This window comes from Pantherophis guttatus, chromosome 1 (genome assembly GCF_059756535.1).
Source record: "Pantherophis guttatus breed Tessera chromosome 1, ASM5975653v1, whole genome shotgun sequence".
NCBI lineage: Eukaryota > Metazoa > Chordata > Lepidosauria > Squamata > Colubridae > Pantherophis > Pantherophis guttatus.
This window is the reverse complement of record NC_142063.1, coordinates 305836711-305856702: the sequence shown is the minus strand read 5'-3', so window position 1 is coordinate 305856702 and position 19992 is coordinate 305836711. Positions and strand designations below refer to the sequence as shown.

Genomic DNA, 19992 nt, shown 5'->3' with positions numbered 1-19992 from the left:
CATTGTCTAAATCTTTTGTTGAATTCTTATACATTATTTTTTAATGTGTCTACTTCTGAAATTAATCCTTGTACCTTTTAGATTCTAAATGGAGGCTGTGTTTAGGCATAGCAAAAGTAGCAACTTTTGCCTTCTAGGCTTGAACTTGGTTTAAGGAATTTCAGGCAGGTATACCACCCCTGAATCATACTTTTCCCTTTCAAATCTAGAAATCTGTAAAGTGAATACAGATAATATCAACAGTACTGGGCAAATGTTTTAGGCAGTTGTGCAAAAATACTGTAAATAAGAATGCTTTCAAAATATATATTTTAATTGTTTTATTTTGATCAATTTAGAAAATGCAAAGTGAGCAAATAGAAGAAAAATCTAAATGAAATCAATATTTGGAGTGACTACCTTTTGGTTCAAATCAGCTTCAATTCTTACACTTGAACACATCACAAAGTCGGGGAATTTTGGAGGATTAGCAGATTAACCAATTATACCAAGCAGATGTTAATGATCATCAATTCCATATGTAGGTTGAAACACAGTCATTAACTAAAAGAAACAGCAGTATAAGAGGCTTAAAACTGGATGAGGAACAGCCAAATTCTACTACTGAGGTTGTGGAAGACAGTTTTCTGTCACAGGTCATACACCATGGCAAAACAGAGAACAGAAACAAGACACATGGTAGTTATATTGCATCAACAAAGTAACTGCCAGGCAAAGATTGCAAAGCAGACTGGGGATTCAAAATGTGCTGTTCAAGGTCTTTTGAAGAAGCACAAAGAATCGGGTAACATTGAGGACCGTAGATAAAGTGGTCAGCCAAGAAAACAATGCAGCAGATGAAAGAGACATCAGGCTTATTTCCCTTGGACATCGGAAGATGTCTAGCAGTGCCATCAACATAGAACTGCAGAAATTGGTGGGATCCAGGTACACCCATCTATCCAGAGAAATCTGGCCAGAAGTGGTCTTCGTGGAAGAATTGTGGCCAAAAAGCCATACCTCCAAAGTTGAAATGAGAAAACTATGAAGGAAAACAGGAACTAAGGTGGATAAAAACGGCAGCAGGGCTCTGGAGTGGAGTCAAAATTTGAAAGATGTGGCTTAGGACCGGGGTATATACGAGACCGCCTTCTGCCATCAACAACCTCCCACCGGCCAATATGTTCCCATAGAGAGGGACTCCTCAGGGTGCCGTCGGCCAAACAATGCCGACTGGCGACACCCAGGGGGAGAGCCTTCTCTGTGGGGGGCCCAGCCCTCTGGAATGAGCTGCCCCTAGAGCTTCGTTTTAGCCCCGACCTGCATACTTTTCGCCGCGCCCTTAAGACCCTTCTGTTCCAGCAAGCTGGACTGGCCTAGTATGAATTTTTAAAATGGGTGTATGTGTGTTTTAATTCGTGGGCCAAATTTTATATTCAATTTTAATTGGTTTTAAATTTTATAAATCTATGTGTTTTAATATGGCTGTACACCGCCCTGAGTCCTTCGGGAGAAGGGCGGTATAGAAATCTAATAAACTTAAACTAATAAACTGTAGCAGGAAGCAGTTTGCTGAAGAGCCAGAGAGCGGTACAATAATGAGTCTTGGCCGGCAACAATGAAGCATGGTGGAGGTTCCTTACAAGTTAGGGGCTGCATTTCTGCAAATGGAGTTGTAGATTTAGTCAGGATCAATGGTGTCAATGTTGAGAAATACAGGCAGATACTTATCCATCATGCCATGCTATTAGGGAGGCGTACGATTGGCACCAAATTTATTCTACAGCAGGACAACACAGCCAATGTCATTAAAACTATAGCGTAAAAAACAAATTCTGGAAGTGATAGTTTGGCCCCCACAGAGACCTGATCTCAATATCTTGAGTCTCTGGGATTACATGAAGAGACCGAAGGATTTGAGGCAGCCTACATCCACAGAAGATCTGTAGTTTTCCAAGATGTTTGGAACAATCTTGAGGGAACCTTGGCTGAGTTCCTTCAAAAACTCCAAATGTACCTAGAAGAATTGATGCTGTTTTGAAGGTAAAGGATGATCACACCAAATTTTGATTTGATTTGGATTTCTCTTCTGTTCATTTACTTTCCATTTTGTTAATTGATAAGACTATTAACACTTCTATTTCTGAAAGCATTCTTAATTTACAGCATTTTTAGACAACTGCCTAACACATTTGCACAGTACTGTACATCTCATTGTCTAATAGAATTGGTGAAATTAAATGAGAAATGTATACATGTATTTATTTATTAAATTTGTTTGCTGTCCATCTCCCCACAAGGTAACTCAGTAGTTTACAACATTGAAAGTGTGTGTGTAGTATAAAATCACATTAAAATTGCAATAAAATGCAAGTTATAACTAAAGCTGGGGAGGAAGTAAGCAGAATATAGAGGGGGGAAGTGGCAATTTCTATTAGATGATCAACGACCTCCAGTGTGATATTCCTCCATTGGGACCTGATAGAACCAGGTCTTCAGGCTCTTGAGGAAAGTCAGGAGGATGAAAGCCAAGCAAATTCTGTATTCTTGATGCATAGTTGTGTAATGAAGACAAACTGATCTGGGTTATTCATTAAAGCTGCCCCCATTGACTGGAAGTTAATACATTGCATCACAGTTGTGATTGTGATATTGCTAATATCTTGAAAATGAGTCAAGGGCACTTGTGTACCCCTTTCTTCAAAAGATTGACCAGCACATCAATTTTGTTAGTCATGCCACATGTTGGGAGCAGAACACAACAAAAATCTGCTTGTAGACCACAATACACTTAAGATCAAGAAGTAAAAATGATTGGTGGCCGCTTCGTAAGTCGAAAGAGTGAACCAAAAGCTATAGGTTCTGCGGAAAGGCTGAGTGTGAGTGATGCATTTTGTTTTCACTTGGGCTGTGTTCCAAAGGAAATTTCTTTAAAATTCTCTGGATGTATGGATTCTCATGGATCTCTACATGTATCAGAAAATAATTATACTATCTATTGCTCAGTACAAAGCACAGGTAAGCAAAAAGACTGGGTGCAGTACTTTCTACCCCCTATCCTCTTAAACTTTTAATGGACAGGAAGGTAAATTAAAATGTTAGTTGATGCTAATATTTTTATTTTGTAAGAAGGCCTTTGGAACCATGTCAGGAACAGAGGTGATTCTTTATCTTACCAGGTGAAAAAGGCGAAGGATATTTGTTGAAATAGAATTGTAAGAACAAATGGGCACTTAAGCAAAATGCCTACTCACAGAAAATGCAACCTTTTAGGAAGCATCAACTCACAGAGTATTACTTGCTCCTTTCCCTACTACCGTCTTTACTCTTGACTGAGCAACAGTGTACATATTTTGATTTACATGGCATTTTTGTTCTTAAAGAGGTTTTTCAAAGTTGTAGGATGAAGCAAAAGGGACAGGAAATCAGCAGACACCAGTCTCATGATAAATACCAGGGACCTTGGTTCTATTAGAAGAATAAAACACAAGTTGCATACAAAAAAATGTCTTCTATGTATCTTCCATGAATGGATCTTCAATTTCACTTATTAAGAAATATGTTTGTTTTGATATACATGGTATGATTCACACAAATTTATGGTGAATGAATGATTTCAAAAGTTCAGTAATACTATGCCTCCAGCAATCCCTACCCCATTTGCTTTTAAACAAAAAAATAGATTTTATTCCAAATAAGTCACAATTTGCCATTTATCTAAACTTTAGTACAACTTTCACTGCTGTTGCTAATATCATCTCTGGTCCTGACATGGTTCCAAAGGTGTTTTCCTTAAAAATAAAAAAAAACTAGTTTCAATGTAACATAAACTTCCTGCCCATTAAAGTTTAGAGAGGATCAGGAGTGAAATAATACTGAAACCAGTCTTGGGATACCAATATTTTTTATTTGGTAATATGTAGCTTGATAACTAAACATGCAGAGCCCTTCATTCATTATAAGTTTGTGGGTCACTCTCCCTTTGATCCATTTCATCAGTCTTTGGAGGTGGAAAAGGGGATTAATAGCATCAACTAGTAAACTATCCATGTAAATGAGAGACTTGTTAATGGAAAATGGATGCTAATACAGAATCAATAATGGAAGAGATCATTGTAGTATGTTATAAATTTTTTGACCTAGACTACATAATTCTCTCTGTGTTGTAAAGCTGATGTGTGACTACCACCATGAGCTCACAATCCACTTAACTGAATTAACTAGGGAGGTACCAAAATAGGTGAAATGCTCCAATCATTTAACTTCCCCTCTCCTCAGTAATGAAATGTAACTCTAGCACATCCAGCCACGAACAGGGTTAAGCTAACTCCATATAGTAATATCTTGGGAACACCTAGCATAGGCACCAGTAGTGGGTTTCAAATCCCATCGCTACTGGTTTGCTCGTGGGCGTACACGCACTTGCATGCACGCAATGCTTCTGGACACAGAAGTGTCCAGGCGGGTGGGTGGAGCCTCTTGCCATCACCGCTACTGGTTTGCCCAATCCGGGGCGAACCAGTAGCAACCCACCACTGATAGGCATCCGTATGTCTACTCATAGAATCAAGAATTGGAAAGAATTTAAATCATCCAGTGAAATTCCCTGTTCAGTACAGGACCACCTAAAACATTTTGGACAAATGGCTATTGTTCCCAATGCTAAACTATTCCATTGATTGACAACTATTACCACCAGGAAAGTTATTCTAATATTTAACATGAAATCTACTTCCCTGTTGTTTCAGCTCACTGGTTCTGCCTCCTCTCCTTTTCACAGACATACTCTGGACACCTGAAGATTGCCATTGCATCTCTTCTCAGTCTTTGCTTCAGGCCAATATTTCTAGTTCCTCTATCTGAACTTCATAGGACTTGGTTTCCGGTCCCCTTACTATCTTGGTATTGTCCTCTAAATGCCACATCCCCCCCCCCGCTACTGTTGAGAACTGCAGTGCCAAGAACTAGAAACACTATTCCAAACACTATTCCAAGGCAGAACCAAATGTGACAATTACGATATGGAGTCGATGCTCACGCTGTGCACCCAATTCAACTTGTCATCTGTTACAGTACCTAGATTCTTTTCCCAAGTTTTTCTAACAGACCAGGTCTCTTCCATATACCTGTGCCTTTCATTTCCCCCCACCCCCAGATGTGGAACTTTATATTTTTCCTGATATTAAATATTAAATATTTTATTCATTTTGGCCCACTGCTTAAGTCTGTCTAGATCTTTATGAATTTTATCTTGCCATTTTGATAATCATCTCATCAGTCTATTCATCCAGATTATCAATAGAAATGTTAAAGAACACAAGTCCCAGGATTTGGTCATTTAATACAACTTTTGAAGTGCTGTAGAACAATTTGTGATTACGCCCTGGGTGCAGTCATTTAGCCAATACATTTATATCATCTAATCCTCTCTCTCTCTCTCTCTCTCTTTTTTGTATCTCAGAGTTAAACTTGATTCCTGGTTAGTACATGGACAAAACCATGCAGTTTTCTTGCAATGGCTTCAGAACTGATTTCCTATTGCCCTCTTGCTAGAGTTAAGAGAGACAGTGACTAACCGAAAGGATTTGCAGAGGTCAAAATACTCTTTGTCCATTGTGTTTTCCTGGTAATTCTGTCAAAAAAAAGATATGATTAGTGTGACTTATTTGTAACAAGTCCCAGTTAGCATGGACATCTATAAACCTTGCAATGTAGTGCAGACCAGAAGCACAACCAGGAAAGTACTATCTTTATTGTAAAGTTATATTAAACCGAATCTTGGATTTCTCCCATCTTTTATTCTCCAGAAAGCTGGAGACATCTTTTACATGCCAATTGTCCCATCTATAGCTGTCCCTCCTATCTCCCAAGGTCATTCTCACATTCTATTACATCTGAAGGGTTGGACAAAGGGAATGATGTCCTGTATAATTACATAATCACTGAAATGCTGGAATTTACATACATGTGTCAAACGTTCTGACACAAGCATATAATTGGGGTATTTGCATGATTATGTAATAGTATGTTAAGGCTCAACTCATTCTGTGCTTTAGTTTCTGCCAACTTCTTGTTTCCTTCTTTGGTTATACATCCCTGCTATTTTCTATTTTTTCTTTTCAGCATTTTGCAAACCCTGTGTTTATCTACGCTGGTGTCTTTAGATCTCTCCCATTTTAATTTCCACTGTTTGCAATTACAGCTTCAATAGCCCATTTTTCAGAATTTCTTACCCTTTACAGAAAGTTTTCCCCTTCAGAATGTCAAGCCATTGGATGACTTCACCAAAATCCACCTTTCTGAAATCTAATATGCAAGTATTTTCCCTATCTTTGATAGCACAAATTCAAGGATAACAAGAACACTTTCTCTCATTTCTGGTCACCTTCACTTCTTCAGGTAATTCATTCTTTGAGCTTCTAACAAATGACTTTGCCAAGAGAGGATAACATTTTGGGAATCTCTGACTCTTGGCAGAGTGAAATCTTCCATTGTCATTATTATTTTTTTAAAAAAAAGTTTGTTATCAGGCCCAATAAGATTCATCCAAATCTTTCACCCATCTATCCATGGGGTAAATAGTGCTTGAGAAAGCAAGCCTCCCTATTATCAAAACCATTGTCAGTCCATAACATACCTCTAAAATATAAATTTGCTGCAGTTCCTAAAGCCAGTGATGCCTGAGCTTTGTAAACACTCCAACAATCACAAGGTGGTGGCAAAGAGATACACAAAAAAGACCTCTTTGCTGCCATTCCATGGACATCTGATTTTTTACAGCCCTAGCTCAAGTTTCACTCATTGTTCTGTTTTTAATAAATAGGAAATAGTTAGAGATGTCATAAAACTTCAATAATCTTTTGAGGAAGGATTCTGGAATAACAGACACCTTTTGGAGAAAAAGTGAGACCTTCGTGTTTTCCAATTGGTGATTCTGATCTGCTTAGTATGTCAACATGCTGCCAGAAAGGTATGCATGTATGAATGAGCTAATCTCTAATTGGACTAAGCATGCTGTGGTATCAGTGTCTATTTATCTATGTATCTTAATACCAAGTTATGTGAAAAGAGAACTTGCAAGTCAACCAACTTGCGAAAAGCACAAAACAGGACTGGATTCCTTAGGACTAGACAGAACAGGGTTTATATTCAATTTGTCTCATTTTAGAAGGTCATTGAGGGAGGGATATTTTGCTTGTCCTAATGAACAGACTTTTTTTCTCCATCTGTTTCTTCTGATTGACATTTTCGCAGGTTTATGAAAAAAAAAGCTCCACACAAACTTCTTTTAGGGAATTTACGAATTGTCAGGTCCCTGCCGGAACGCTGCCTTTCCGAAGGGGAGGGGGCAATGCTTCTTGGGGTTGAATCGGGGGTGAAATGCTCCCGGATCAGACCGGATCGCCAGGTCCGGTAGCGATCTTGGCCATTGGTTCGACGATCCGGTAGCGATGGCGGAGCAAAGCTCCGCCCACCCGCCCGGGCGGTTTTAACCAGGAAGTAATGTGTTTTTTACCTTCTGTGCATGCACAGAAGGTTTTGCGCATGCGCAGAAGTTCTACACACACACATGATGTGTGTGTGTGCGTGTGTGCGCTTCTAGACCGGTAAGGAAGGTAAGTAGATTTCACCCCTGGATTGAATGCTTTGAATGCTTTAAGCCCTTTTGCTGTAACCGCATGACAATTAGGAGGGGGACTGAGCCGTCAGGATGGACTCCTTCCCAGCCAGTTCCAGCCTGTTACCCAAGGTTGTGGCATCCCGAGGATGACCTACTATCAACATCCCGCCTCAGAGTTCTCATAACACCTTTGTGGCATCATATTGGCTACTGGTGGACATGGGGCACTAATGGGGGTTGAACAGGGGAAATTAACTTAACGCTTCACACGGGAATCTTCAGACTCCGCCTGACTTATGTTATTTATTTATATGTTATTTATTTATCAAACATGTACAAGATAACAGGTATAAGTACAAACATGGACATGAACATAGGAAATGAGTACAAATAAATGGGGACAGTATAACAGGGACAGTAGGCAAGCTGGTGTGCTTATGCACACCTCCTTTACAGACCTCTTAGGAATGGGGTGAGGTCCACGGTAGAGAGTTTAAGGTGAAAACTGTGGGGGTTTGAGGATGTAACAACGGAGTCAGGTAGAGCATTCCAGGCATTGACCACTCTGTTGCTGAAGTCGTATTTTCTGCAATCGAGCTTGGAGCGGTGGACCTTGAGTTTGTATTTATTGTTTGCCCAAGAATTATTGAGGTTGAAGCTGAAGTAGTCGTTGACAGGTAGAATGCTGTAGCAGACAATTTTGTGTACTATGCTTAGGTCAGACCGTAGGCGGCGTAGTTCCAGGTTGTCCAAGCGCAAGATTTCGAGCCTGGTGGCATAAGGGATTCTATTGTGAGCAGAGGAGTGGAGTACTCTTAGAGTGGACTTCTCTGCAACCACTTCTCTCAGTAAAAGTTCCTTCTGAAATACTAATTGTTTCAAGAGTCATGCTTTCCTGAGAAGATAGCTGAGGCAGGTCCTTACACAAACACATATTTCTCAATTTGAAAGCAGGAACCCAATCTTAAAATCTCGTATCAAGTCTTTATCTGAAGCTATGTTTTGTTCCCAGATGCTTGTATCTTCTTCCAAGTAAGAATACTCAAATCCTTAGCATGTGGATTGTGATGTCATAGACAACTATTGCTGATTCGATGCAATAATCTGCTTAAAAAAAAACCAGAGGGAGAGCATGGTTGGCAGCATCGTGGGCAGTAGAGCAAGCAAACATACTACAGTAAATGTTCTACGGCTCTCTTATTGCAATTGTAGCTCTTATTATATTTTCTCTTATAAGATTAAACATTTTAAATGTGTGGTAAAACTAAACATTTCACCAAGTGAGACTTCTAGTGACTTACTGGAGACATCCTTAAAGTTTTCTTGGCAGCAGCATGGAAGCAGTCTGCCAATTTCTTCTTCAGGCTGTTTTTCAACGTCTTAATCTAACCCTAAAGCCCTTGACTTCCTGGTTGACTTCCATTTAACTTCTGATCAGATTGTCACCTTGCTTCAGTCATCAGCCCTGTTTGCTTAGGAGCTAAACCTACTGCTATTCTAAATATGAAACCATTTTAATTTTTTTCTGAAATATTAAGATGCTCACTTACCCTTAAAGTCATTCTTTAACAATCCTGATTTTTTTTTTCTAGATAGTAGAACATGAAAAAATACCATATCAAAGAAGAGATACATGGTGGAGAGATTCACTAAGGGTATGTAATATGATATCTATTTATTCTTGTGTTCTTAATTTACAAGCATAAAATTATTTATTTATCAAATTTGTTTAGCTACCAAAATATTGCATGTTTATGAATTATATTCCAGTTTGGGAACTAGTGCAATGAAGACAAGGGAAATTATTTAACAGTTTTGCATTCCCATTCTTGCATAAAGTAGAATTTAGGGATATCATGTGATACTGTAGAACAGCCTTCTCCAACCTGACATTCTACAATTTCCAAAACTGGTCATGTTAGTTTGGAATTTTGATAATTGTAGCCTAATATATATGGAAGGCATGAGATTCAAACAAGCCAATTGAGAATTATTCTTAGCCTATTGAAAATGCTATTATACTCATAAATGCTATTGCACTTTTATTCCCGGAGGTATCTAGTTCTGTGAGCACAGAATGTTGTACTAATTAGTCCTTGAGATGCACTAATATGGCTCCTCCTATAATCTAGATACTCCTATGAGTCATTGAAAATAAAGGACTTGCCTCTTTCCATCCAACCCTTTGCAGAACACTTTTCACTGATATGTCTATATTGACTAGGGATTGTTCAGTTTACATCCTGTGGCCCAGCAATAAAAAAGAATTAATGTTAGAGTAAACATCCCCAGGTTTCCTTCTAAGGTCTGAGCTAGCTTTTGATTTTTTTGCCCTGGATAGACCTTTGCTGTTCCTCCAATTTTACTTCTGTGAATTCTTTATTTTACATTATGAATCAACATTGATCTACTAGCCTCTGTTCTGTTATTTCTGATTCCTTGTTGACCTGGGCCATGATTGATCTGATCTTTCTGAAAATAACTGAGTAAAAATATTTTCCTTGTCTTCCAAGCAATATATTTGAATTGAGCCACAGATATTGTAGGATGCCTGAATATTTAACATTAACATTCGGACACTGGATTTCTGTGTTAAATCCTTGGATTATTAAAGGAAATTGAATGAAATAAGAAGTGGTGAGCTATCCAAATGAATTATTAGCCCGTAAGTGAAATATGTCCCCAACTAAACTGTCCTATAGAAGATTTGCTATTATTATTTTTTTTTGCAAGAGGACCATTACTTACACTGTAGTTTATGTTAATTTCCCTGGGGTACCAAGAATGGTCAGTCTAGCCCAGTGTTTCACAATCTCAGCAAGATGAGCTGAGGAATTTTGGGAGTGAAAATTCACACATCTTAAATTTGCTGATCAAATAATAATGATACATGATGATCTGCTTAAAGACACTGCTGAAATCCATATTTATATTTTCAGATATGAAAAACATGTTATACATGCTTTGTTTCTTTCTACTAGCCAACCCCAATCCCAGGATCTTATCCTGTACGAGATTTTCTTGAAGAAGCTCAGTTGAATCCAGTGAAAGCAACTTATAATTTTAAAAGTGAAGGGAGAAAGAGAGCATCCATCTATCAGCAACTACCTGATTTGACCTTGCCAAATACTTTTATGTACTATCCTCCTTCATTTGTGGAACTGGTAGAGAAAAGACCTGCTACTTATTCCTTTAAGAGTACTTCAAGGCAAAGCAACTATCCAGTCAGCGGAGATAAGGTAAAATGAAGTTAGGAATGGGGCTCTATAACAATAATTGCCATCTTAAAAGAAAAGGTATTTAGCTAATACTCAGGTCCTACCATTAATATCCTGATCCTGTTTTATATCCCAATGGCAAGTCCTTCAGAGTGGGTTTAATGGCCAACAAATAAGGAGCAGGGAATGGAAAACCAGAGACAGTTAGAAATGGAATGGAGAATCTCAGAAGAGGTTATCACCATCACCTTAGAATAAATAAATAACCATAATAGTTCAATCTAAAAATCTGGCTGACAATCCAATAAACAAATAATAATAATAATAATGTCCACTGAGGCATTAACTTGACATGGTTGTGGGGCTGGTGTGCTCTAAGGAGAATGAGAGCTATGCCAGAAGTTCAACCATACTTCTCATCAGAAGGCCAGACAAAGATTGCCTTTTCCATAAAAAATATGGTGAGACATAATTTACAGAATCCTATAGCAGCTCAGTCGTTGCCCAAGGAATGAGAAGGAATCAGAAAAAAACAAAACAAAAGCTAGTGGATCATTGTCTGTTTATAATACAAACTAAGGTACTCACAGAAGTAGAATTGGAAGAACTACAAAGGCCTACCCAGGGCAAAGAAATCAAAGCCTTGCCAGAAGTAGCTAAATGGTAGAGGGAAACCATGCAAAGTTGGCAGTAGAAGGGACCAACATAACTATTGAACTGTTTTCACTCCCAAACCAGGTAACCTCTCATCTTCCAAAGTCCTCTAACTAAAAGGCAAGAGGAACTGGAACAAAGAATAATTGAGTGTCTTGAATAGCACACACACAACCGAATAAGGTTGCCCACATTGAAGTTCATTACAAAGAAGCAACTAGCACAAATTTTAAATGATGCCAATACTGTAATATTAAACATGAGAAACTACTCACTAGAAGAATCAAACCAACTAATATATAATACAGCTGCAGTTATAACTGACAATTTGGGCTGCAAAATCAACAAACAAGGAAAAAAAAACCAAATAGTGCACCACCAAAATGGAAGGTCAGGTTGGAAAATAAGATCAGTATGCTAAGATAAGATGCAAGCAAGCTAGTACAGATGAAAGAAAGGTAAAGAACCAGAAGACCCAAAAGAAAAAGAAAAAACCGTGATCAAGAAATATCATCTAGAAACAAGGAAAAGTACGGAAACACAAGAGATCAGCAGATATGAAGCTCAAGTAGAATCTCCAATTTCAGTCGAATCAGATATATTTCTACCAATTCATCAATGGAGAGATTGCAGTGAACCAATCAGCACCTGACAAAGAAGAAACAGTGCAGTTCTGGGCACAGATATTGGACAACCCAAAGAAATACAACAAAAATGCAGCTTGGATAAAGGAGGTGGAGAAGAAGAAGAAAAAAAGAACTGAAATGAAAGAAATTGTAATAACAGAAATGGTGAAGACAAGAGCAAAGAAGGTCAAGAATTGCTCAGCAGTGCATAAAGATGAACTATATATTTTTTGGTTGAAACATCTTGACTGGTCTTATACCCACTTGTTGCCAAGTAGTTTAACAACAAGCTCCAAGAAGGTGAAATTGAAGATTGGTTAACATCTGATAATGAAAGATCCAACAGCATCAAACAAATCCAATTAACTGCTTACCAACAACTTTCAAATTACTAATTGGTGTAGTAACTGATGTAGTCCAACAGCATCTAGCTCAGGGATGTCAAACTCACATCGTCATGACATCATCACATGACATATCATGGGTTTTCCCCCTTCACTAAACTGGGCATGGGCGTGGCCAGCGCATGATGCATCTAGCCCGCGGGCTGTGAATTTGGCAGCCCTAGTCTAGCTGAAAAGAAGCTGATATTACCTGAGCAGCATCCAAACAGCAGAAGAGCAAAAGATCAACTCCTAATTGATAAAATGATTTTGGAAAATTGGAAGAGAAAGAAGACTAACTTGAATGTATATTGGATTAATTACAAGAAGGCATTTGACTCCCTGCCACATGACTGGATAATCAAGTGTTTGGAAATAAGAAATAGAAAGAGGAATCTTTCAAGGAAACTCACCCTCATCACTACTGCTTATCATTGCACTGATTTCTCTGTCAATGATACTGAATAAGTCAGGCTACAAACATCAAAAATATCTGCCAGGCTATGCTACCTCATTTACATGGATGATCTGAAGCTGTGTGGAAAAACACCATCTGAAATAGAATTGCTGCTCATCATCAAATATACTGCCAAATTATTGCGATGGGATTCAGATTAGACAACTGTGCCACCCTCACCATCAACAGGGGAAAATAGTGAAAACTGAAGGAATCAAGATGCCCTGTGGAAAAAATATCAAGAGTTTGGATGAAGATAATCACTACAAATACCTGGACATCTTTCAAGCTGACAACAACAAGCACACTGAAGTCAAAAAGAAGATTAGAAGTGAATACATTATGAGAGGGAAGAAGATCTTAAAATCTAAACTCAGTGGAGGAAATACCATCAAGGCAATTGACTCCTGAGCAATTCCAGTCATTAAATACACAGCTGGAATAGTGGATTGGACTCAAGCAGAACTGAAAGCCCTGGACAGGAAGAATGGAAATATAATGACTACGAATCATGTCCTTCATCCATGCAGTGATGTTGACAAACTCTATTTATCAAGAAAAAGAAGGTTAGTGTGGAATGTTGCAAGCACATCAGACAGGTGAAGAAAAAAAAAGTGTATTGGAAGAACATTTGAAGGGCAGTGAAGAAAATAGTATGCCACGAAGGCTTACTGAATACTGGAGAGACAAAACTGGCCTACCAGAAACACCAAATGAAAAATAGAAAAGAGGCGCATGGCAAGACAAAGTATTACATGAGCAAGATATGAAAACTAGCAGGCAAAGCAGATAACAGCAGGACTTGACAATGATTCAGAGCAAGAAAGTTAAGAAAGAGACAGAAAGTCTAATTCTGGTCGCAAAGACCAGGTCTTAAGAGCAAATGCATACAAAGTCAGATCTGAGAGGACAGCAACAGACAGCAAATGCATCTCTGCAAAGAAGCTGAAGAAATTATGGATCGCTTAGTTAGCTGCTGCAAGAAGATCCTACAGACTGACTACAAATAATGACTTGAGAAAGTAACAACTATGGTGCATTGGAATATCTGCAAGGAATACATTTTGCTTCAAGCAGGAACTTGGGGCCACAAAATAGGCAACATAATAGAAAATAAAGAAGCTAAATTGCTCTGGGACTAGAATTCAAATAGACAAGGACCTGCCACACAACATTCCAGAGTTAACAACTGATGCTAAAAAAGCCAAAAAAGTCTGGATAGTGGACATGGCAGTATCTGGAGGCAGCAGAATAGAAGAAAAAGGAGAAAATAACAAAATACAAAGACCTGCAAATAGAAGTAGAATGACTGGGGCAAAAGAAAGCAAAGATAATATGAATAGTAAATAAGTGCCTTTGGATGTAATTAATCCAGAACATCTGGATTACCACTTGAATGCCATCAACATTGACAGAATCAATTGTAGGCAGCTTTATTCAGAACAACTTATATTCTGTGCCAATATCTTTAACATCATCAAACAACAACATCTGCCTATCCCAGATTTTGGGAAGGACTTGATAGGTGGACAAAAATGCCAAATCCAGTCTAAGCATCAATCTGATTATGCAACCAACCATAGTAATAAAATATACCACCTGACTGTTTAGTGACCCTGGGTGATTCAAAACAATTAAACAAAGGAATTATAGTAAAATCAGTGAAATATAAAAGATAAAAAGAGCCAAGGGTGGAGGAAGAGGACCCTTTCTCTCTCTCACCAAAGGTATGGTTGAAGAACCAGATCCCCATGGCTCTTCTAAACAATGGCAGAATGAGGATCATCTGGATCTGGAGCGGTGGGGGGTGCCTAGTTTCAGAGGGTAAGCACTACTACTGAGAAGGTGTGCTTCAGGGGTTTTGGTAGATTATTTTGTTTAATTGAAGGAGCCCAGAGCATCCCAACTGTGTAGGAGTGGATTGGTAGATGCTATGGGAGACAGATCCTAGGCTGTTTATGGCCTTGTAAGTAAAGATCATCGCCTTGAATCACACCTGGAAGCAAACTAGCAACCAGTGCAGTTTATCAAATACATAATAAGATTCCACAGAGCAAGTTTGTTTGTTTCTAGTCAACATTTGAAGAATCAAAGTAATGAAGAATCTTGTGGCATCTTACAGTTTCAAGGCATCAAAAACAGAAATGTAAAATGTCCAGATGGTAGAATGAATTGTAGCATCTCTGATTGCATATGGTGAATACAACTTCACTTTACTCAGCAAGGTAGTAACTAAAAGTAAGTAAATCTTACCTAAAGATGTGTAAGTAAAACCTATTTGCAAATCAAAAATTAAGACCTTAGAGGGGGAAAAAAATCTGGCCTTAGGCTGGCTTCTTATTTGCAAAGAGTGTTTAAAGATAAAGAGAAGAATGACTTCACATCTGCAGTCAAGTACAGCAGTCCATTAGTTTATTTCAGCCATGCCAAGACAAGACAGGACAAGGCAGACTTCTCTTGGAAAAGTTGATCAATAAATTAGACCACAAAACAAAGCCTAAATTCTTATATTTGTACACTGTATTTTTTATTCCCCACAGAATATAAGCACTGATCCTGGACAGTATGATCTTTTCCCTCGTCCAGTTCCTACTTTTCCTACTAAGTAAGTATACTTTCTAATCTATTTTTTCTTTTTAAACAGATTATTTTGGCATGTAAAGTCTTAATATTTCTTGAATTTGGCTGTATTTCCAAGCAGTAGCATAGCCCTTGCCTGAAGCCAAACCATTGTGGTCAGAGGCCAGAATAGATTCTTGCTGATTTCCATGAAAAATTAGCCTTTTTCAAGATCCTTTCTTAGTGGAGAAATGCCTTCCATTTTCTCTGAGGTTGATGCAAAAAGTCAGCAGGAGATAAAATCCTAAAAGAAGTGACAAGACGAAAAAGAAGTAGTCAAAGCAGCTGTTCAACTTGCCAGCCTGGTTACTTACAGGGCAAGGCAACATGTTGCCTTTCAGATTTTTGAGACTGTAATTCTCATAAGTCCATCCAGAGGGCTAGTGGTTGAATTATGGAAAGTGTCTTGCAAACATCTCACATGCAGTTGGTTGTTTATCCTTGTCTTACTCTGTTCACCTTGCTGTGATGAGTTGGACAAATAAATCGCATCGCTATAGAAGTAGCTGGGAAAAATACAGATTTTTCAAAGGCATGTTTGAAATAAAATTGGATTGTGGGCTCACTACAAGGAGGAAAGGTTGGTCCTAGAATAATCACTGACCCTTCAGATGTTACCTTGGATTTCCAACTATTTTGGCATATTATTAAGGCCAGGCTCTTTTGTGGCTGAAAGTTCAAGGAATGAAATTTAATGCGTGTGTTTTTAAAAATAATGACTGGCATGTATGCCAATTGCATATAATTTTATGAAATTATACTGCATCTATGTAGCTTGTAAGAATCGGTTAAACTTAATTTCTGGGACTGTAGGCTTGAACCTTCCTTTGAGTCTCATTATTATTCTAGGTAGGACTTAGTCATTCCTTCCATCCACTTGACTTCAGTTGGATGGTGGGAAAAGAGTTACAAGTCAATAGCCTTGAAATATGCTGGAGGGATTAAATGATGATGTTAAAGTAACTTTAGTTTTACTGATTTCAATACTTTTGAGTGGTTCCTAGCAGTGGGTCCTTCAAGTTAAAACCTATGAATAAAAGCTAGTCATTAAAACAAGTAGAATACTATTAAAACAACTAGAAATAAAAAAAAAATAAGTACAAATTAAAATCAATTCAGTTTAAAAACCATTCAGGCCTCCTGAACAAACTGTTTCACAGCAGATACTTGCATAGAAACATAGACACAATTCATATTTTACATAATTGTCCCCCCCTCCACCCAAGTTTAGCAGAAGATGTTTTGAACATGGATCTTCTTAAGTTGGTACAAGATTCAAATTTTTACAACATAGCAACTCTCAGCTTTAGCCTTTTGGAAGATGACCATTAAGAGGGCAAAGCAGACCTTTCAGAAAAGGATTTGGAAGAAGACTGAATTGGGAGTGAAGTTGGTGCAGGCCATTCAAGGATTCTTTTGCATATCCTGGATTGTTCTCAGGGGCACAGGAACCCATGTTCTGTACATTGAAAAAGAAGAAGCCTTGCATTAATTGAGATGTAGACAAAATTAAAATCCCCAATTGTTTCAAAACAACCGAAATGCTAAAAGAATTTTATTTTCTCTCCTTATTCTTTGCAGGAGTTATATGTTTCGATCTGCAGTTCAAAGACATCCCATTTTTCCTCTGGTAAGTTCTATTGATTAATGACTATAAAATGTTGGCATTTCATGCAAAGAAGAAAAAAACCCACTCTTAAATGTTTCTTTTCTTCCAAATAAACCGTTAATACTTTCCCTTCCCAACTCTTCAACTTTAACATTTACCTTTTTGGGGAATAGTTAGATTTTTCAGGACTAGCCCCACAGCTGTAAACTTTGCAACCGCTCTTGTCGTGCCATCTCGAGTTTTGTTACCCCGCCGCCCCAGCTGATGGATCCCAGTTTAATTACAATGCCCATTGAGGGATGGTGCCATAAAAATGTAAATAGAGGCCAGAGATCCATTTTTTTCCCTTTAAAATAATCATTTTTTGAGACACATGTCAGGAAAATGCATATCTCTCTTTAAGAAGTCACTTTCTGCCCAAAAATAGTACATCGGAGAATTGACCTGCATGACAATTGCATCTGCTTCAGACAGATACGTCCTCTTTCTCTTCTTGCCCCATCTTCGTCTCTTCCTCTTTCTTTTCTTTTGAGCCAGTCTAGTCACAAAGGACCGAAACAGGTATTTTTGCCTTCCAGAAATTCTCTCCCATTCAGGGATCTCCCCTGGAAAACTGTCCGCCAAAAGTGACAGGAAACTATTCTATACCTTTTATGCAAAGAAAGTGGAAGAGCAGCATACCGATAGAGACAAGAATGGAAATTTACTAAGAGAGTTATAGAATGAATGAATGAATGAATGAATGAATGAATGAATGAATGAATGAATGAATATCATACCGTGGCCATGTTAGCATGACATGGCTAACCCAGTTCCCCCTCTGACATATTTCTACCTGCCATCCAGGTAGTCAGTTTCAACCATTTTTTCCAGCTGCGGGGGTGTGTGTGTGCAAAAAAGCCAAGAGGCTGGCTATAACCATGCAATTGATGCCCTACCCTATTTTTACATGTCAAAAAATCAAGAAAATCGCTTGGAAAATAAGTGATGGAATATTGTAATTGCTACACTTGTCCAGTAGAATTCTAGTTTCTTAAGAAACAAAATAAAACAGGCACCATGTTGGAGCTGCAGAATTGTTGACAACTATTAGATGGCAGGAAACTTGTATTTTTTTGTATTTCTTTGCTGCCATCTAATAATCATCTGGATTTTTATAGTTCATATATGCTAAACTGATATATAGTTTATAGTATATTTATAGCTCAGGGTTGACCTGTGGGGACCTTAGAGCTCTCTGAACTTGATTGTTTTCTTGCAGATGTTTCATTATCAAACTAAACTAGGTAATCCTCATCAGTGCTAAATATATGCTAAAGTTATATTGAAATCATAAGCATTCTAACATTGTACAATCACTATTAGTTTGCTAGTCAGATTGGTAGTACTATGTTTATGCAAATCCTGGCCAATCCAAAAGTTTTATTCTGCAAGATAATAAAGGTAAAGAAGTTATAAATCCAGGGTATTCACCTTCCCTGGTAAGTCACTAGTCTTACTGCACTTCCAATTGGAGCTCTTGACATCTGTGTAACATGATCCTAGTCCTTTTGTTGGACAGCCGGTGTTTCCATGGACCAGTCGCCATACTTCAAAAGCACATATTGCCAACTGAGTAATATAGGTTCTTGGGCAAGATAATCCATGTAGGAAACTCCAGACTTCATGAAAACGTGAACATTTTCATTATAAGGTATCTAGGATCATGTCTTTCATACTTGACAGATGTGTTGATTGCAATTGTCCAAATATGGATCAGAGGAACAAGCAGGCTGATGTTATTGATGCATCTGTTCCCTAGTTAATAATACCTAGATTCAGGAGCCAAAGCAATGAGGAAGTAGTGAGAACTTGCCATCAATATTAAGTAAGTGTATTAGATGGAGAGCCTATGAGTCACCCCACCATAATCTTGATAAATGACTCAATCCTGAAGGAACAGATAGGAGCATAAGCCATATGAAACTCTTCAAAAGACCAATCAGTCATATTCTTGAAAAGCTGTCACTTTAGCAGAGTCAGAATTACACATAAGACCTTGAACTATATAGCTGTTGTGGCTAAATGAGCCTCCCAAGCCCTCTTCCCTGTATTTATGATAGGAAGAAAAATTTGCTTAATGGCATTTTACATTTTGTAATCGGATCAAAGTTCACTTCAGTTTCCAAATTGTGTTAAATGAATTTAGAAAAATGTTGGTTTTTGGGGTTTTGTTCACACTTTTTTGGGGGGTATCACATTCTAATGTTTAAAAACATCTGAAAATACGCATGTGCTTAGACATTTTTTAAAAATATAGCAATAGAACAGTGGTGGGTTTCAAATTTTTTTACTACCGGTTCTGTGGGCGTGGCTTGGTGGGCGTGGCATGGCTTGGTGGGCGTAGCTTGGTGGACATGGCAGGGGAAGGATACTGTAAAATCCCCATTTCCTCCTGATCAGCTGGGATTTGGGAGGCAGAGAATAGATGGTGGAGGGGCCAGTCAGAATTTTTACTACCGATTCTCCGAACTATTCAAAATTTCCGCTACCGGTTCTCCAGAACTGGTCAGAACCTGCTGAAACCCACTTCTGCAATAGAAGTATATAGAAAATGATTACTAAATGGAGGTGAAAAGCAAGTATTCATATGTAACAGCATTTCAGAGGCCAAGGGGCAGTTTATTCTTGAGTAATCCCGGAATGCCAATCATCTTTGAAATGCAGCATAGCTAGTAAGATCTTTGAAAATCCCAGAGAAATAGAAAAATGGATCTCCTGGATCCTGAATTGTCAATAGCCATTCGGCAACTGGAGTAATTATGTCAGCTCTGATGAGATGTATGC

At 38.3% G+C, this 19992-nt stretch overlaps 1 protein-coding gene across 2 annotated transcripts in view; it reads left to right on the top strand.

The window, feature by feature from the left end:
- Positions 1–2711: 2711 nt before the first annotated feature.
- The window catches only part of STPG4 (sperm-tail PG-rich repeat containing 4), a 30737-nt gene continuing 13456 nt past the window's right edge, over positions 2712–19992 (top strand). Inside the window, exons 1-5 of one of the 2 annotated variants that reach the window (XM_034427617.3) lie at positions 2712–2858; positions 9193–9255; positions 10582–10839; positions 15479–15543; positions 17139–17187. In XM_034427617.3, coding sequence (XP_034283508.1) covers positions 2790–2858; positions 9193–9255; positions 10582–10839; positions 15479–15543; positions 17139–17187 — 504 coding nt within the window. In that variant the 5' untranslated portion in view covers positions 2712–2789. Of the gene's footprint in view, positions 2859–8656; positions 8778–9192; positions 9256–10581; positions 10840–15478; positions 15544–17138; positions 17188–19992 lie in introns of those variants that run through there. The other variant, XM_034427620.3, reaches the window with a different exon arrangement.